This window comes from Tamandua tetradactyla, chromosome 16 (genome assembly GCF_023851605.1).
Source record: "Tamandua tetradactyla isolate mTamTet1 chromosome 16, mTamTet1.pri, whole genome shotgun sequence".
NCBI classification, from domain to species: domain Eukaryota; kingdom Metazoa; phylum Chordata; class Mammalia; order Pilosa; family Myrmecophagidae; genus Tamandua; species Tamandua tetradactyla.
In genome coordinates this window covers 34261052-34279719 of record NC_135342.1, presented here as the reverse complement: position 1 = coordinate 34279719, position 18668 = coordinate 34261052, and the positions used below count along the sequence as shown (strand labels likewise).

Below are 18668 nucleotides of genomic sequence, written 5' to 3'. Positions count from 1 at the left end.
TAACTCTTTTAATGTGCTGTTAGATTCTATTTGCAATTATTTTGTTGAGAATTTTTGCATTTGTATTCATGAGAGAAGTTGGATCTGTAATATTCTTATCTTGTAGTATCTTTATCTGGCTTTGGTATTAGGGTAATGTTAGCCTCATAGAATGAGTTGGGGAGTGTTCTTTTCAATTTTTTGGAAGAGTTTAAGCAGGATTGGTGGTAATTCTTCTGGGAGCAATTGGTAGAATTCAACTGTGAAGCCGTCTGGTCCTGGGCTTTTCTTTGTGGGAGGTTTTTGATAATTGATTCAATGTCTTTACTTATAATTGATTTGTTGAGGTCTTCTATTTCTTCTAGTGTCAGTATAAGCTGTTTGCATGTTCCTAGGAATTTGCCCATTTCCTCTAAGTTGTCTAATTTGTTGCATTATTCATAGTATCCTTTTTTATTCTTGTGGGGTCAGTAGTAATGCCCCCCTCTTATTTCTGATTTTATTTATTTGTGTCTTCTCTTTTTTTTTGTCTTTGTCGGTGTAGCTAAGGGTTTATCAATTTTATTAATCTTCTCAAAGAACTAACTTTTTAAACATTTTTTTTATTGTGAGATATAGCATATATACAAAAAAGCATTAAAATTCAAAGGGTACTTTGAATATTTATAGAACAGATTTCAAAGTTTGGTATGGGTTATAGTTCCATAAGTTTAGGTTTTACCTTCTAGCTGCTGCAAGACTCTGAGACTAAAACAAATTTGTTAAATCCCAACTTCTCTGTTATAATGCCTCCTTCTCCTTTGTTCCTTCTCCCGATCTTTAGTTATTTGTGGTATGCCCATTCTAAATTTTTCATATTGAAAAGGGGTGTTGACAATATGGTTTAGGAGGATGAACCAGGGGAATGTTCTTGGGGAGACTGGTACCTCTGGGTTTCAGGATTTATCTGGCCTTGGAACCCTCTGAAGGTTTTATGTTCCTGAAAAATAAACTTAGTGTGTGAAACTTTTGTAGAATCTCAGCTAAAACCCTGTGTTCTTTAGGGTTAATAAGAATGATGTTGGTTGGGGGTTGGCAAACCTTGGCAATTAGCAATACCTAGCTTAGGCTTACATGAGAGTAGCCTCCAGAGTAACCTCTCGACTCTATATGAACACTCTTAGCCACTGATCCCTTATTTTGTTACATTTCTTTTCCCTGTTTTGGTCCAGAGGGCATTGTCAGTCTCACGGTCAAGGTCCAGGCTCATTCCTGGGAGTCATGCTCCATGTTGTCAGGGAGACTTTCATCCCTGAATGTCATGTCCCACGTAGAGAGGAGAGTAATGGTTTTCCTTGCAAAGTTGGGCTGAAAGAGAGAGGCCGCATTTGACAAAAGAGGTTTCCTGGGAGCAGCTCTTAGGCATCACTATAGGTAGTCTTAGCTTCTCCACTACAAAATAAGTTTCATCAGGGCAAGCTGCGTAGTATTCCATCATGTATATGTATAACATTTCAGTATTCTGCTTCTCAGTCATCGTGCCCTTCGGCTCCTTCCAAAGGGCATCATGGATAATGTTCAAAATAAACATTCCCTTTCTTATGTGCAGTCATCAGTACTCTCAATTTTAGACATTTCCGTTTGTCCAAAGAGTCAAAGCACAGCCTCACCAACTATCAAATCGAAACCTCCCCTTATCACTTGTCCCTCCCTCCCAGTTATTTATCCCTGGTACTGTTGTGGTACTGTTGATACCTTTCTGTTAACTATAGGCCATAGCATACAACATTAGTTTTACCCTGTACCCCTGTATTGGTGCTTCTTTGCACAAGATCAGACCTTTGAAGTAGTTTGTGCAATAACTTATTTATAATTTTAGAGTTAATCAGTGGGATACATGACTCTATACAAGCCCTTTCAATCCTGATCCTATTCATCTTCAGTATGGCAGTGTAACTTATACCCCACTGATTAGTTACCATCACTTCTATCCATTCTCTTGCATTTAGGTTTAACCTCATTGGGTAAACTTTCCCCATCTCTAGTTCCTGTGTACCTCTAGGTCTGCTATATTCTACAGTGTAACCTATGAGATAACCTTTACCAGAGTCATGACAGTGGAATCATACAGTATCTATTCTTTTGTGTCTGGCTTATTTCACTCAGCATTATGTCCTTAGAGTTCATCCATATACTTTTATGCTTCAGGACATCATTTCATCTTTCTGCTGCATAATATTCTAATGTACATATACACACATTTTATTTATCCACTTGTCTGTTGATGGGCACTTGGATTGTTTCCGTCTTTTGGCAGTTGTGAGTAGTGCTGCTGTGAGCATTAGTGTGCAAATGTCTGCTCATGCCACTTAAAAAGTGGCTCTTTTGGGTTTATACCAAGAATCGTATTGCCAAGTTTTAGAGCAACTCAATGTTTAGTTTTCTAAGGAACCACCAAACTGTCTTCCACAGCGGCTGTACCATTATACATTCCCTCCAGCAATGAATAAGTGTTCCAGTTTTTCCACATCCTCTCCAACACTTGTAGTTTTTTGTTTAATAGCAACCATTCTTTTGTTGCTTATGGGTGTGAGGTGGTATCTCATTGTGGTTTTGATTTGTTTTTCCCTTTTGGCTAATGAAGATGAGCATCTCTTCATGTACCTTTTGGCCATTTGTATTTGCTTTTCAGAAAAATGTCTATTCATATCCTTTGTCCATTTTATATATGGGTTGTTTGGTCTTGAGTTGTTGAATTGTATACTTTTCTTTATGTCACAGGATATGAAACTTTTATGCAATGCGTGGTTTCCAAATATTTTCTCCCATTGAGTTGACTACCTCCTTATGTTTTGGGCAAAGTCCTTTGAGGCACAGAGGCTTTTGATTTTGAGGAATTCTCATTTATCTATTTTTTCTTTCGTTGCTTGTGCTTTAGATGTAAAGTTTAAGAAGCTATCACTTATTACTAGATCTTAAAGATGTTTCCCTTCATTTTCTTCTAGTAGTTCTATGGTACTATCTCTTATATATGGGTCTTTGATCCATTTTGAGTTAATTTTTGTATAGGGTATAGGTAAAGTTCCTCTTCATTCTTTTGGATATTGATATCCAATTCTCCCATCCTATTTATTGAAAAGAATATTCTGCTCCAGTTTGGTGGGTTTGTTGGTCTTGTTGAAGATCAGTTGACGATAGATTTGGTGGTTTACCTCTGCACTATCGATTCAGTTCCGTTGGTCAGTATTTCTATCTTTGTGCCAATACATGCTGTTTTGACCATTGTGGCTTTATAATAAGCATCAGGAAGTGTTTGTCTTCCCACTTTGTTCTTTTTTTCCTTAGGATATTTTCAGCTCTTTGAGGCCTTGTTCCCTTCCAAGTAAATTTGAAAACTAATTTTTCCAAGTCTTCAAAGTAAGTTGTTGGAATTTTAATTGGTATTGCATTGAATCTGTAGATTCTTAACAACATTCGGTCTTCCATCCTTGAACATGGGATGTCTTTCCACCTATTTAGATCTTCTTTTATTTCTTTTAGCAGTGTTTTGTAGTTTTCTTATTCAAGTCTTTAACATCCCTGTTAAGCTTATTCCTAGGTACTTGATTTTTTTAGGTCCTATTTTGAATGGAAATTTTTCCTTGTCTCCTCAGTTAGGTCATTACTTTTGTTTAGAAACATCACTTATTTTTTACATGACTCTTGTATCCCACCACTTTGCTGAAATTGTTTATTAGCTCAAGTAGCTTTGTCATAGATTTCTCAGGATTTTCCAAATATAAGATCATGTCGTTGGCAAATAATGAAAGTTTTACTTCTTTCTTTCCTGTCTGGATGCCTTTTATTCCTTTCTTCTGCCTGCTCTAGCAGAACTTCTAGTACAATTCTGAGTAATATTGGTAACAGTGGACATCCTTGTCTTTTCCTGATCTTAGAGGGAATGCTTTCAATCTCTGACCATTAATTATGATGCTGGCTATGAGTTTTTCATATGTCCTTCATGATATTGAAGAAGTTTCCTTTATTTCCTGCCTTTTGAAGTGTTTTTATCAGAAAGGGATGCCGAATTTTGTTGAGTGCTTTTTCACAGCAGCAATTGATATAGTCATATAATTTTTCCCTTTCAGTTCATTAATGTGCTATATTAACATTAATTGATTTTCTTGTTTTGAACCACCCTCCTATTCCTGGTATAAACCCCAGTTGGTCATGAAATTGTTCCTTTTATTAATGGGTAGTGACCTTCATTGTCTCTTATGACATCTTTACATTTAGAGTCTATTTTATTTGGTATTAGTATAGTAACTCCTGCTTTCTTTTGGTTACAGCTTGCGTAGAAGATCTTTTTTCCATCCTTTCACTTTCAGTCTTTTTGTATTCTTGGGTGTAAGATGAGTCTCTTGTACGCAGTATATAAATGCATCGTGTTTTTTAATACATCTGCTAATGTGTATCTTTTAATTTGTGAGTTTAGTTTGTTAACATTCAAAGTTATTAAAACTTTGAACTCAGGAGCAGTTCTTGAGTCTACCATCATCTCATCCTTCAGTTTTTGTCATATCTTTATATTATTTTCCCTTTCTCTCTTTTTATCCTGTTAAGTTACTTGTCCTGATACTTTTAATTCTGTGGGCTTTTCCAGACCTCCCTCTCCTATCTCTTTTTTTCAGCCGACAGAGCTCATTTTAATATTTCTTGTAGGGAAATTTTCTTGATAACAAACTCTGTTAGTTTTTGTTTGTCTGAGAATTTAATTTCAACCTCAATTCTGAAGGTTAACTTGGTTGGCTTGATAAAGAATTATTGGCTGGTAGTCTTTCTCTTTCAGGATCTAAAATGTATTATACCACTGCCTTCTCACCTCCATGCTGCTTGTTGAGTATTTGGATCTCAGTTTTAGGTGATTCCCCATGCACATAGTGAATTGCTTTTCTCTTGTTGCTTTCAGGACTTTGTTTCTCTTCATATCTGACAACCTGACAAGTGTGTGTCTTGGAGTAGATCTATTTGGATTTAGGGGTTTGTTGCACTTCTTTGATTTGCATGTTTATGTCTTCTATAATAGTTTGGATGTTTTCCCCAATTATGTCTTCAACTAACCTTCCTAGCCCTTGACTCTTCTCTTTTCCTTGTGGGACATCAGTGTTTCTTGTATTTGTGCTCTTCGTGTAGTCAGTCATTTACTTGAAATCCCATTCCGTTCTTTCCATCTTTCTTCATTTGTTCTTTTGAGCACTTGAGTTCAATTGTCTTATCTTCTAGTTCATTTATCCCTTCTTCTGCCTGTTCAGATCTCCTGTTGTGTGTGTCTGCTATATGTTTAATTTGGTCTGTGGTATAGTTGATGTCTATAAGATCTGCTATTTTTCTGTTCTTTCAAATTCTTCTTTATGCTATTCCGGTATCATCTTGATATACTTAATGTCCTTAGAAACATACTTGATCAGTTGTTCTACATTCTTTGTCCCCTTAATTCCCCCCCAAACCAAGCCCTTGATCTCCTGGATGGGATGCAGTCCTACTTGAGACTTCCCAACAGATGATGCTCTTGAGCCACCTCATCCCCTCAGGCCTGCCTCTCTGACTGTGTTGGGTGGCTGATCAAGATGGAGACTTGATGTAATTCCACCCAAGGCTGCTGATCATGATGCATGCTGAGCGCCACCAGCCTGGGGCTGGGGGATGAAAAGTGGATACCTCAGTAGAGACTCGACTCTATGGGCCTGATGGGTCTAGTGGCCTAAGGCTCCCACTTGGGATGACCTTGGGCTGTAGGGCTGGGTATAAGATTCAACTTTTGCTCTCTGTAGCTTTTTTTAATTCTTAATTCCATTTATTTCTGTTTTAACGTTTGTTATTTCTTTCCTTCTCTTTACTTTGAGATTTGTTTGCTGTTCTTTATCTAGTTCCTCCAGGTGTGCAGTTAAGTACTCTGTCCTTCTGTCAGTATCATTTTGAGCATCTTATCTTCTAATTCACTAATTCTTCTGCATGTTCAGACCTGCTGTTGTATGCCTGTGGTGTTTAACCTCTTCTGTTGTGCCTTTCATTCTCATAGGTTCTGTTATGTTTTGTTTCATCTTTTCAAATTCTTACTTATGCTCAACCAGTGTCTCCTTAATATCCGTTATCTCTTTAGCCATATTTTCCTTCATCTACTTGAATTGATCTAGGAGATCTGTCTAACATCTATGGTTACTTGTTCCAAATTCTGCATCGTCTTCAAAATTTTCATTTGTACTTTAATAGGCCATACTGACTGTTTTTGCTGATGTCAGGGCATCTGAGTGTCGTGATGAATTTACTCTGAAGATCAGTTTTTCTATTTCCTAGTGTTTTATTGCTAATTGGCTTTGTGTTAAGGCTCTTCTTTGACATTTGGTTCAACTTACTCTAGACCTTGAAAATTGCTTGTGTTTAACTAATAATGGTTTTTCAGCTCTTTTTCATCTAATTCTTGCCCTGGGTGTGCAGTGCAATTTTTAATATTGTGCTATTTTTGCAATTGTTTCACCTCTTGGTTAAAACTTCCTTTCTCCTGGAATCTTGATCTATACTGTTAGTTTTTGTTCTGCCACTACAGTTTTAAAAAATTTTTTTTCATTGCCTTTAGCTGCTTTTACCTGCCTGGAGATACTCAAGGAGGGATGCCCCCGAGATGTCTTTCCCAAGTCATTATTTCCCAGCTAAAACAGGACCAAGGACGCACGAAGGGATCCAATTCCAAGGAGCCCTAGAACCATGGTCAGGAAAGAGGCCAGAAACCTTTTGTCTCCCAGAGGTTGCACTTTGCTGGCCTGCCCCAGCAGATGGCGCTCATCAGCAAACTCTTTCCTGCAGTCCTCCAGAATCCCAAGGTCTAAACCTCTACCGCCTTCATCCCTGTTGGGGGTGGGGTTGAAACAATGACTGCAGAGGTCCCTGTCCTGGGCGGGCCAAAACAGCAGTTCAGAACTCAACCCAGATCTAAATTCACTGATCAAAATTCTTGATCTGTACTTAGCCATGCTCCACCAGCCCCCTTTCTTGGGGAAAAGGGCTTCCGCATCCCTCTCCCTCTGCAGCAGCCCAGCCAGGGATTGAACCTGAAGCAGCTGGTCATAATGGGGGAGGGGCGGTGATCGTTGCCAGTTCTTTACTGCAGTTTCTCAGCCTCTTCGTCCCACTCTTCAGTGGGTGTTATTCAGTGCTTCCCTGGCCTCCAGAGCCCCAGAACAGTTGCTGCATACAGTTTTTGTGTGTCCACTAGCTGTTTTTGGAGGAGGAATGACATTAGCATTAGATTGGTTTTTCATTTTCTCAGTAATGTCTTTTGAGGAGCAGACCTTTCATATTTTTCCTATTAAGTTTTTCTATTTTTCCTGTTGTTTTTTCCTTTAAAGAAACAATAATCAGTTTTTTTTTTCATTTAACAAGAAGTCTAAAAATAATAAATCCAGGGTTTAAACAGTGGGGAGGCCAGAAAATGGTTACTTTTCCTGCAGTGTCTTCCTTAGACTGTGACTTTCATCTTGAGATAGATCCTTTAACACGAGATACTGCATCTCCTTTCAAGGATAGAAGTCTGGAAGGGGAGAGGAAAGAGCAAAACCTGTTGAGAAAAATGCAGGTAAGGTGGACCCTTTCGAAGAGCTTTCCCGGAAACCTACACAGTGACTTCTTAATTGTCATTAGCCAGGGCTGTGAGACGTGAGCACTGTGTTCCTGTTGCATATTCTTCTTTCAAAATGTAAAATCTGTTTTTAACTTGTGGGCCATACTGACCTCTGCTATAAACTTTCCCGCATTCCTTATTTTGTAGGTTTTTGTCTTCAGAGTGATTTCTCTCATGAAGAATTCAGTGTAAGACCAGAAAAGGGTTCCCCTGTCATTTTCTTTAGACATTTTTCTGTGTGCTCTCATGCCCAAAAGCTTATGTGGTCTAAAAGCTATTTACACATTAAATACCAAACTATGATTTTCTCTACGTAAGTTCTCACATTACAAATATATATGCACGCTTTTTAAGAGGTGACTGTGCTCTAACAGCTTTTTCCTCCAAACCACACATACAAGTTTCCTTCCCAGAGCAAGTTCACATGTCTCTTAAGTGATGAAAAACTCAGGTCTTTTCATTGTTAGAAAAACTGGGTTTATCCCAATTTACATGTACTCTTTTGTGCACAGTAAGGTGAGAACTCGTGAGGATTTTCTCACCTTCCTTACATTTATGAGCGTGAGCTTGTTTTTTCTGTTAAAGAAGGCATGTTTGCTGTGGCCTTTTCCACATAGATAAGACAAGCAGCTTTTCTCGCTGGTAAGTTTTCATAAGACTCCTTAGAGATTAATGATCACTGAAGGCGAAATTTCCCATAGACAAGGCATTCACAGTGTTCTCCCCAGTGTGTGTTCTTTTAACCACATTAAGGTTGTAGCCTATGCTGAAAGCTTTCTCACAATGATTACACTCTTGTGGTTTCTCTCCTGTGTGAGTTCTCATGTGTGTCTTAGGGGTGGACTAGTTTCTGACACTTTTTCTACACTGTCTGCATTCAGTCTATTTCTTTACAAGATGAATGCTTATATGCCTCTTCTGTAATAAATAATCACTGAAGACTTTCCCACACGCAGTGCATTCATAACATCTCTCTTCTGTATTTTCCTGTGTGCAGTTAAATTTGAGATTGCACTGAAAGCTTTCCCACCCATAGATCACACCCATGTGGTTTCTTACCAGTGTGAGAATTCATGTGTGTCTTAAGGATTGACTAGTTTCTGAAGGCTTTTTCACACAGTCTCTTCATTCAGCACGTTTCTTTACAATGTGAATTCTCATGTTTCCTCTGTGATAAGAAATCACCAAGACTTTCCTGCATTCTTTGCATTCATATGTTTTCTCTGTTGGGTGGTTTTTCTGTGTAAATTAAGGTTAGACTTCCATTGGAAGGTTTTTCCACACTGTGTATTCATAGGGTTTCTCTGTGTGATTCCTAAATGTTCTTTAAGATGTGAGGGATGCTGGCAAGCTTTTCCAAAACCATGACATTCATAGGTCCTCTCTGCAGTGTGTATTGTCTTGTGTGTAGAAAGGTGACAGCTCCTGCCAAAGGCCTTCCCGCACTTACCACATTTATAAGGTCTCACTCCAGTGTGAATTCTCACGTGTATCTTCAGGGAGGAAAGCATTTCCACACTGACCGCATTCAAAGGGCTTCTCTTTGGTTTGAGTCCTGACATGACTCCTAAAGGCTGCAGGATTATTGAAGGCTTTACAACAGGCATTGCGTTTGAGGCATTGCATTTGTAGAGTTTCTCCCCAGTGTGTATTCTCTTGTAGCATGTAAGGGAAGCCCTCATGGTAAAGGCTTTTTGGCACTGATGACAATCGTATAAGGTTCTTCCACCGTAAGTGCTCCCATGATGGGTGAGATGTGAGCTGTCTTTTGAAGCTACCCCATAATCATGGTGGTGATAGGGCCTCTTCCCAGTATGCCTTCCCATTTGTTGAGTAAAATGAGTGCTTGTGCTGAAGACTTGAAACAGGTGAGCATATTCAATGGGTTTCTCTATAAGACGCGTTCTTTCCATTTCCACACCATTGAATGTTTCTTTCCCAAAATACTGTCCATAAGAACTGACCACTTGGTTTTAGATGAAGTCCCCCAAGCCATTGAAATTAGATTGCTACAGTTCCCCAGCATTACATTTTTGTATAGTTTTATCTGAGAACAATCAAGCAAGGGCCATTCCTTCTCAGTAAAGACCACAGTAGCATCCTGGAAAGTCATTGATTCCTGGGAACCAGTCCTGGTTGATGTTTGAGGCGCCAAGCCATTGTAAGGAAACAGGGCCACACTTTGAAGGTAGGAAAAGCCTTTTGAAGAAAGTAGAATTTCTGATTCCTGGAGGCAGGCAACATCCTCAGTAGACCCAGGAAATGTGAGAGACAGATTGAGGGCTGCCATTCTCTGAGAATGACAGTAACTATGCCTGAGCAAGAGAGTGGTGGGAAAAACAGGGAATTTCCTTACTTTTAAAGTACTGTTGAAGAAGGCATATCACTGGGCCCATTCTCAGAGTTTTTGATTCAGTGCACCTGGGGTTGGCATATAAAAATATGCATTTTAAAAAGGTTCTCACATGATGCTGATGCTGCTGGTCTCCAGACCATAATCTGCCCGTGTGTCTTGCAGCCACCGCCTCCGGAGACTAATCCCTATTATCTGTTTTGTGTTTGTCTTTCCACTAGATCTTTGCCTGATAGCAGCGCTTGTACTCCGGTGTTTCCAAAAAAAAATTTCTTATATTTTATACAATTGTTTTACCTTTTACTTTTGAAATGCTCTCAAACTTACAGGGCAGTTATAAAAAATAATATGAACCCCATACAGAGAACTCCGACATACCCCTACTCCCATTCCCCGCCCCCCATATCCAGATCTCCCAGTTTTAACATTTTGATACATTCACCAAGGCATTCTGTCTTAACCATCTATCTGTCTGTCTTTCGATCTGTTTTCTGAACATCGAAGCATAGGCTGTGTACATCCTTGAACACTTCATACTGCTAGGTTTATTTCCTAAGAACAGGGATATTTAATTATGTAACCACTTTCATTGCAGTTACCAAGTTCAAGAAAGTCAATATCGATATATAATTTATTACTGTCTATATTGGAATATCTTCAAAGGTTCCAGTAATGTTTCTGTGAGCCTTTTCTTCCTCCCTTGTAAAATACCCTATCCAAGATCATGTATTGCATTTGTATGCCATTGTCTCTTTAGTTGATCATTCTTTTTTTACTTTAATTGTGGGAACATATATACAACGTAACATGTCCCATCTCAGCCGCTCGCAAGTATACCATTCATTGGGATAATCACATTTACACCATTGCGTTGCCTCACCACCTTTCATTACAAAAATTTCCCATCTCCCCAAACAGAAACTCTATACATTTTTCATAAACATCCTAATCCCCTGCCCCCTGCCCCCGGCAACCTATACCCCAGTTTCCGTCTTTATGAACTTCCATATTCTCCAGTATTTTCTTTGTAGTTACAGTGGGGCTTAAATTTAACATCCTAAATCTATAGCAATTAGTTTGCTTTGTTATCAACTTAACAAAAATAGTATATACAAACTATTTTCCTGTACTCTTTTGTCCCCAAACCTTTATATAGTTCTTGTTACAGATCACATGTTTATACATTATGAATCCAAAATGATTGATTTTTCATTACATTTTATGTATTATATTTTAGATCATGTAGGAATTAAAAAGTTGAGTTATAAACTGAAAGTATAACAGTACTGGCTGGCATTTGTATTTACCCGTGTCATAACCATTACCAGAGATCTTTATTTATTCATGTAGCTTCAATCTGTTTTCTATTTTCCTTTGTTTTCAACCTGTAGAACTCTCTTTAGCTTCTCTTGTAGGGCTGGTCTAGTGATGACGAACTTTTGGTGATCTGGGAATCTCTTAATTTCCCACTTATTTTTGAAAGACATTTTCCGCCCTTTTCTTTTTGTGGGGGAGAGGTAATACTTTTATTGAGAGAGCTTCATGTACCCTGTAGCCCACCCAAAGTATGCAATCAGTGGCTCACAATACCAAAACATAGTTGTGTATTTATCACCATGATAATTTTTAGAATATTTACCGATCACTCCAGAAAAAGAAAGAAAAAGACAAAAGAAAAAACGCAAATATCCCATACCCCTTATCCCTCCCTCTAATCCACCATTAGTATTGCAATCTACCCAGTTTTTTTTTTTACCCCTTATTTCCCCTATTATTTTTTTTTCTTTATTTTTTTACTCATCTGTCCATACCCTGATAAGGGAAACATCAGACACAAGGTTTTCACAATCACACATTCACATGGTAAGTACTATATAGTTACACAGTTGTCTATAAGAATCAAGGCTACTGAAACACAGTTCAACAGTTACAGGTACTTCCCTCCAGCCACTCCAATACACCATAAACTAAAAAGGGATATCTATATAATACATAAGAATAATCTCCAAGATAACCTCTCAACTCTGAAATTTCTTACCCACTGAAACTAATTTATCTCATCCTCTCTTCTCCCTTTTGGTCAAGAAGAAGGTTTTCTCAATCTCATGATGCTGGGGCCCAGCTCATCCCAGGGAGTCATGTCCCACATTGCCAGGGAGATTTACAACCCTGGGAGTCACGTCCCACATAGGGGAAAGGCAGTGAATTCACCTGCCAAGTTGGTTTAGAGAGAGAGGCCACATCTGAGCAACAAAAGAGGTTCTCTGGGGTGACTCTTAAGCACAATCATAAATAGGTTTAACTTCTTTTTTGCAGGAATAAGTTTCATAGGGGTGAGCCCCAAGATTGAGGGCTCAGCCTATTGAATTGGTTGTATCCACTGCTTGCAAGAATGTCAGAAATTCCCCAGATAGGGAATTTTAATATTTCCTCTTTTCTCCCTAGACTCCCAAGGGGGACCCTACAAACACTTTACCGTTCTCTATCCAAACTACTCTGGGATGTACCAAGTACCACACCAACCTGCACAAACCACAATCTCCTTCCCCACTCAAGGTTCCATGCAGTCATAGCGTTTGAATATATTGATCATACAAATCAGTTTAGACAACATGCCACCAAAAATGTAAGTCCTTCCCAAATAAACATTCTCGCCTTTGGTCTCACACAGAAGTTGAAGCTCCAGAACAGTCAATATCATTCTTTACCCTGCACTCTGGTTTACTTTAGTTGCATTCAGATCAGCCTCATTCACAGCTCCAGTTGAAGTCTGTTCACTCTTGAAAGATGGTTTTGATAAATATACAGTTCTTTGATTGTCAGGCTTTTGCTTTGAGCACTTTAATTATGTCTTCCCTCTGCCTTCTTGTGTTCATGGTTTTTCAATGAGAAATCAGCACTTAATCTTTTTTAAGGCTGTTTTGTATATGACGTGCTTCTCTCTTACAGCTTTCAGAATCCTCGGTTTATCTTTGCATTCGACAGTTCAGTGATAATAAATGTCGTGGCATGCGTCTATTTTGGTTTATCCTGTTAGAAGTTCATGGAGACTCTTGGATGTGCATATTCATATATATTTTTGTTGTTGTTAAATTTGGGAATTTTCAGCCATTATTTCTTTGAATATTCTCTCTGCCCCTTTCCGTCTCCCTTCTCCTTCTGGGACTCCCACAATATGTAGATTGGTGCGCTTGCTTGTGCCCCACAGGTTCCTCAGGGTCTGGTCACTTTTCTTCATTCTTTCCCCTTTCTGCTCCTTAGACTGAAGGATTTCAGTTGTCTTTACATTTCCTGATTCTTGATTTTGTCAGCTCCAATCTGCTGTTGAACCCCTTGAGGAAATTTTAAATTCCTGTAACTGGAGCCTGTTGCTTCATATGAAACGGAGCGCGTAGGTTATTAAGGAATGATGAGAAAGACCGATGGGATCAGGGGGTCTGAAGCTTAGCAGTAAAGACAACAGACAACTTTATTCTTAACTAGTTCCTGCTTATATACTGCAGGGTCTACGTGACTAAAAGCATGCATACATTTCGTGGTAAAACAGGGTGCCTACTTTTCAGTATGTTACTCCCTACATACAAGAGATAGCTAACAAGACCTTGGGGTTTAAGAGAAAACAAACATTCTCTCCCTCTCAGACTGTCCTCCAATTAAGCAGATAGCAGTCTCCACAGTTTACTGCCGACGCCACCCTGAAGCCAGTTGCTCCCAATAAATTCCGCAGGTTTTCCGTTAACCTTGGCTCCTACCGGAGCCTTCAGCTCTGTTTGGATGCTTTTCGTAATTTCCATCTCTCTTTGTGTTCATCTGTCATTTTCCTGATTTCCTTTAGTTCTTTGTCCATGATTCCCTTTAGCTCTTTGAGCATATTTAGGACTTAGTCTTTTTCTGATATGTCCCAGGTCTGGTCCTCTTTGTTGCTTTTAATGTTTTAATCTCCTTTTCCTAATCCATTGCTTTCTGTATCTTTGTATATTTTGTAACATTTGTTGAAACCTGGACATTTTGATAATCTAATGTGTTATTGCTGGAATTTAGACTCTGAGGTGTCTCTTCCTTAAGCTTATATCCAACCAGTATTATAACAGAAGTTTCCTCAGATGCTAAGGAGTAAACAAACAAACAAAAAAAAGGGAAGTAAAAAGAAGAGTCCTTTCCTGATTCTTTCACATTGACCTGTACACATGCTTGCCTTCAGGGCTTATCCATACGATGAGTTTAGAGAAGAGCTCCAGGCCGAAGCATAAGGGGCCCCCTGATCCTTTCTGCACATGTACCTTTTCCTGGACATGCATATGTGGTCCCAGGAATGTACAGAGATACGAGTGTCCACTCTTCCCTAGGAAACAGTTTCTTTATGATCCCGGACACTGCGCTGTATGTCTTAATCCAGCAGCCCCCTTCCCAGACAGCGCAGCTTGACTGCTCCCCCTCAGCGTTCTGCAGGAGAGCTTGGTCAGCCACCTTTTACATGCAGGGCAAGTTATGGGACAGGGAGTCCCTCAGGCCACCAGCAGACAGATTGAAACAGATGCCCGGAGGGTTATTTATGTGCACAAGGATTACAAATGTTCCGTGGGAAGCACCAGCCGATTCTATGTGAAGCTGATGAGGGATTGGGGAGCCAAAGTGTCATGAAATCCTACTGCTTTTAAGTAGCCTTTTTCTTGTTGCATCTCTTGCCCTGTTATGCAATCCTGTAACTTTTCTGGAGCTTGGAGAAAGATGTTTCTGCCAGTTCTTGCTGGTTTTTCAAAGCTTCTGTGGGGGAATGGAGCCCTGAGGTGACTCACTCTTCAGTTTTCTTCATGTAAATTTTTATTGTTCTCATCAGGAGGGTTGGTAAGAATGATCTAATTCATCATTGCCAGAGCAGAAGTCAGGAGATCTGTTGCTGTCAAATTACGTTCTTTAAAATATTTTTCCTGAAAATTGAAATTTGGGGGTTTAGTTTGAAATATTTTCTAAACAGCAACTTGAATACATTTGTCGTATTAGTCATGCAATATTTTAAATTTTCCAGGTTTGTGTTAATGATGATCTGGTTGCAAAGAACTTCGCCTACTACATATCACCCATGCAGAATAAAATCCTTGATTCTTTAGAGAAACCGAGATTGAATATCAGGTCACCCTCCTTCTCCAGTCGAATCAATCCAGCACTTACTCTTTGGCCAATGCTTTTGCAAGGGAAAGGTTTTCAAGGAAGGAAAAGTAAGTGGATTTTCACCAACATTTATTTCCTTTAGATTGACTCATTTATACATATTTTGGTATAGTGATAATAAAATGTTTTATTACCTTTTCCCCACATGGACACTTGGACTCTATGTGTTAGAGAGTTTAATTTTAATCTTGGTGATCCTGTGACCATTTTGAAGTCCTAAAGCTGCTACAATTTTTATGAGACCAGGAGAAAGGGATTCTCAGTTTCTTCAAACACTGAGTTTTGTTTTCCGTAGTCCATGTTTATAGCTTAAAGGTACAGAGAAAACAAGGTTTTGTATATTTAGAGCTTTAGACACAATTTAAGAGATATTTATTGCAAATTTTAGCGTAAAAATATGGGAATAGTCTGATACTGTGTCAAACTTTAGGGACACCCAAATCAATAAGCCACGCCCTCGATCATGAGACTTAATTTCATGAAGCTTATGTAGATAGTGGAGAAGCTTAGACTAACTATAGGCATGCCTAAGAGTTACTTCTGGAGGACCTCTGTTGCTGCTCAGATGTCGCCTCAGTCTCTCTAAGCTCAACTCTGCAAGTGAAATCATTGCCTTCCCTCTTAAGTGGGACGTAATATACAGGGATAAAACTTTCCCTGGCGATGTGGGAGAGGACTCCCAGGGATGAATCCAGTCCTGGCACCATGGGATCGACAATTCCATCCTGACCAAAAGGGGTAAAAGTATAATCAATAAATTTTCAGTGGCACAGAGAGTCCAAATAAAGTCGAGAGGCTACTCTGGAGGTTGCTCTTACGCAAGCTTCAGGTAGACCTTGCTACCTATCATAATCTGCCAAACCCCAACCAGGACCATTCCAGCCAATCCTAAAGAACACCTAGGGCAATATATAAGATTCTACAAATGTTCCATGCACTAGGGTAACTTTCCAGAAACCTGCAACCTCCACATGGGTCCCTCCCTGGTCCAGATAAGTCCTGAAACCTAGCCCACCCTCTCCAGAACATCAGATGGTTCCATCTCCCTACCTCATATTAGTGACAGACCCTTCCAGTATCAAAATTTTAGAATTGCTACAGCCCAAACAACCCCAAAGAGAGGTATGGAAAGATCAAAGGTGATGGTGGAGTTATACAGAGAAGATAGAATTTAACAAATAAATATGAATGCTGAATCATTAAATTGATATCTGTTTTAGTCTCCAGTATTTTAGAGCAGCTATAAGTAAAAACCTAAAATTGTGAAATTGTAACCCATATCAAACTCTGAAATATGTTCTACAACTAATTGTGGTGCTGTGCTTTGGAATTTATAGCTCTTTTGTATATATGTTATTGCTCACAAAAAAAGGAAAAAAAGATTGTGATGATAAAAAAATAGTTAAGCCCTCTAACCTCCTATATTCTGGAGCAGCTAGAAGGAAAAATATGAGAGGATCGTATGGTGGCCCCTGACAAACTCTGGGATCTGTCCTGTGACTACTTGTTGAAGAGTTCTTTGAAAATTATTGCTTTTTAATTTCTTTATTTTGTATATATTCTATACGATACAATAAAAAAAGTATAAAATATATATGTATATGAGAATAGTCGACTACGGACTGGAAATGATTTTAAGTGTTTCTGTGTCCCCTCACAGGGCTCCTCCCAGGAACGTCTCCCCATAACCTTACAGAAAAAGCAAGATCAGGAGTAGTATACCAATGAATTGCAGTTTTTATCGTGGGTTTTATTTCATGCTCTAATCCTGAACTTTACTCTTCTGTCAGATTCACAGGGGTTAAATTTTCTGGCGCAGTCTCTCCAGCATTCGTGGTGCAAGGATTTTGCCGCTGGCCTGAAGCCAGCTGCTCCCGTCTTGGGTAAGCTGTACTCGTGGGGCTTTTTCCTGGGCAGCATCAAAGACTGTACTCACAATGTCAGCATCATAAGCATCGTTGAGAAGGGTAATGGAAATTCTGTTTTTTTCCACAATTTAGTGGAACCAGTTGATGATGTAGAAACTTAGAGAAGAGAATTTTCCTTGCAGTCTGCACTTAGAAGTTTTACTGTAACATGAAGAACACACAGCAGGCACGCGCCCCTGGGAGAGTGGGGTTGATTTATTCCAACCCAGACATGATCCAGGGATGATTATTTGTGCTCAGAATGTATATATATGGATTTATGATGGAAATTTATTTCAAGCACTAAGGGTACATAAAAATGAGAATGATGCATGTGAGGGCAGAACTGCACTGTCTTTACTTCCTTATCTCCAAGGTGTTAAATATATTGAGTTGTTGGACCATGGTGGAATCTAAAGTCCTCTTTGATGCTCAGCTCACCCCCTGGTGATTCTCTGGTGGTCCCCCTGTCAGGTGTGTGCATACCTTGAGGGTAGTGTGTTATGTGTATCTGTATACACAATCTCAACTAAAATGAAGCCTTAATCAACTAAAATATTTTCTGCTTGTAAAATTATGTTTAATTACTCAGGCAATTTTGTTTGCTGTAGAAAAATACTTTCAAAGCCTGACATTTTACTTCCTATTTTTAAAGTTTTAGAGTCTTTCCTTCCAGAGTTTTCCAGATTGGGAGAGCATATATATTTTTATTTTGCAGAAATAGTTCCTTCTGTAGATACCTCTTTGTAATATGTTTTTACTAGCACTTCATTGTAGGTCAGATATATCCCATAGAATGTGTGTTGAAGGACACAGGTTCTGGTAAGAGACTGTGGGGCAGTTAGTCCCACCTCCGCCCCCTGTGACATGGGGAGAGGCGTGCCCCGCCTGTCACTTGGCCCAGTGCTGGGCCCATGGCAGGCACTCAGCATATGTGGCACCTCCCCAGATTCTGACTTGCCTCTTGTGGGGGTGCCCCATGAAATTACTGCTGAAAGCAGTCCTTGTTACTGGATAGAAATGGCTTTTCCCATCTGTGTTTGTTCCGTTGCCATTCAAGCAGGGCAAGTACCAGGCATTTCAGTCATTATGCTTCCCATTGTATGAATATGTTATCAGTATTTTAAGTCGCTCCAGGTTGCTGGACAATTTTTATTCTTCCTTCTTTTTCCCTTTTACAGACAGCACGGGAAGGAATCATGCATGTTTTCCAAGAGGAAAAGGTTGGTGGTGAACAAAAAGAGAATCTCGCAGTGTCAAAAAAGTTAACTTGACAAGGGACTGGATTGTCGTGTAAAAATAAAAATTGCTTGTTGTTTACTCATCCAAGTAATCTTTTTCTTTCGTAATCATCGAAGAAGCTACTTCAGGTGTATCTGAGTTACTTTGGGGTACTTTTATTTGAAGTTGCCCTAAGTATGTTTTAATCAAATCAAACTATGATTCTTTGTTATACTTGGTTAAACAACCAAAAAGTATACCAGGGTTACAATGAAAAGTAATTTTCTCCTATTCTGCCCTTTCTCGCCCTGTGATGTTCCCTAGAGGGAAACCCTGTGTTTAGGCATTTATTTTGGTAGTTATCCAGAGCTTCTTAAATAATTATGCTTATTTTACTATTTTTATT

The 18668-nt window shown here is 39.2% G+C and overlaps 1 protein-coding gene and 1 pseudogene across 13 annotated transcripts in view; one reads left to right on the top strand and one right to left on the bottom strand.

The window, feature by feature from the left end:
• The window catches only part of TDRD12 (tudor domain containing 12), a 125767-nt gene that overhangs the window by 41711 nt on the left and 65388 nt on the right, over window positions 1–18668 (top strand). For all 13 annotated transcript variants that reach the window (XR_013163505.1, XR_013163506.1, XR_013163507.1 and 10 more), the window contains 3 exons: window positions 14992–15181; window positions 16925–17017; window positions 18223–18264. Coding sequence is in view for 10 of the 13 variants with exons in the window: in XM_077132251.1 (XP_076988366.1) it covers window positions 14992–15181; window positions 16925–17017; window positions 18223–18264 (325 nt within the window). In the remaining 3 variants the exon portion in view is untranslated. The remainder of the gene's footprint in view (window positions 1–14991; window positions 15182–16924; window positions 17018–18222; window positions 18265–18668) is intronic.
• LOC143659972 (uncharacterized) lies at window positions 8192–9902 on the bottom strand (annotated as a pseudogene).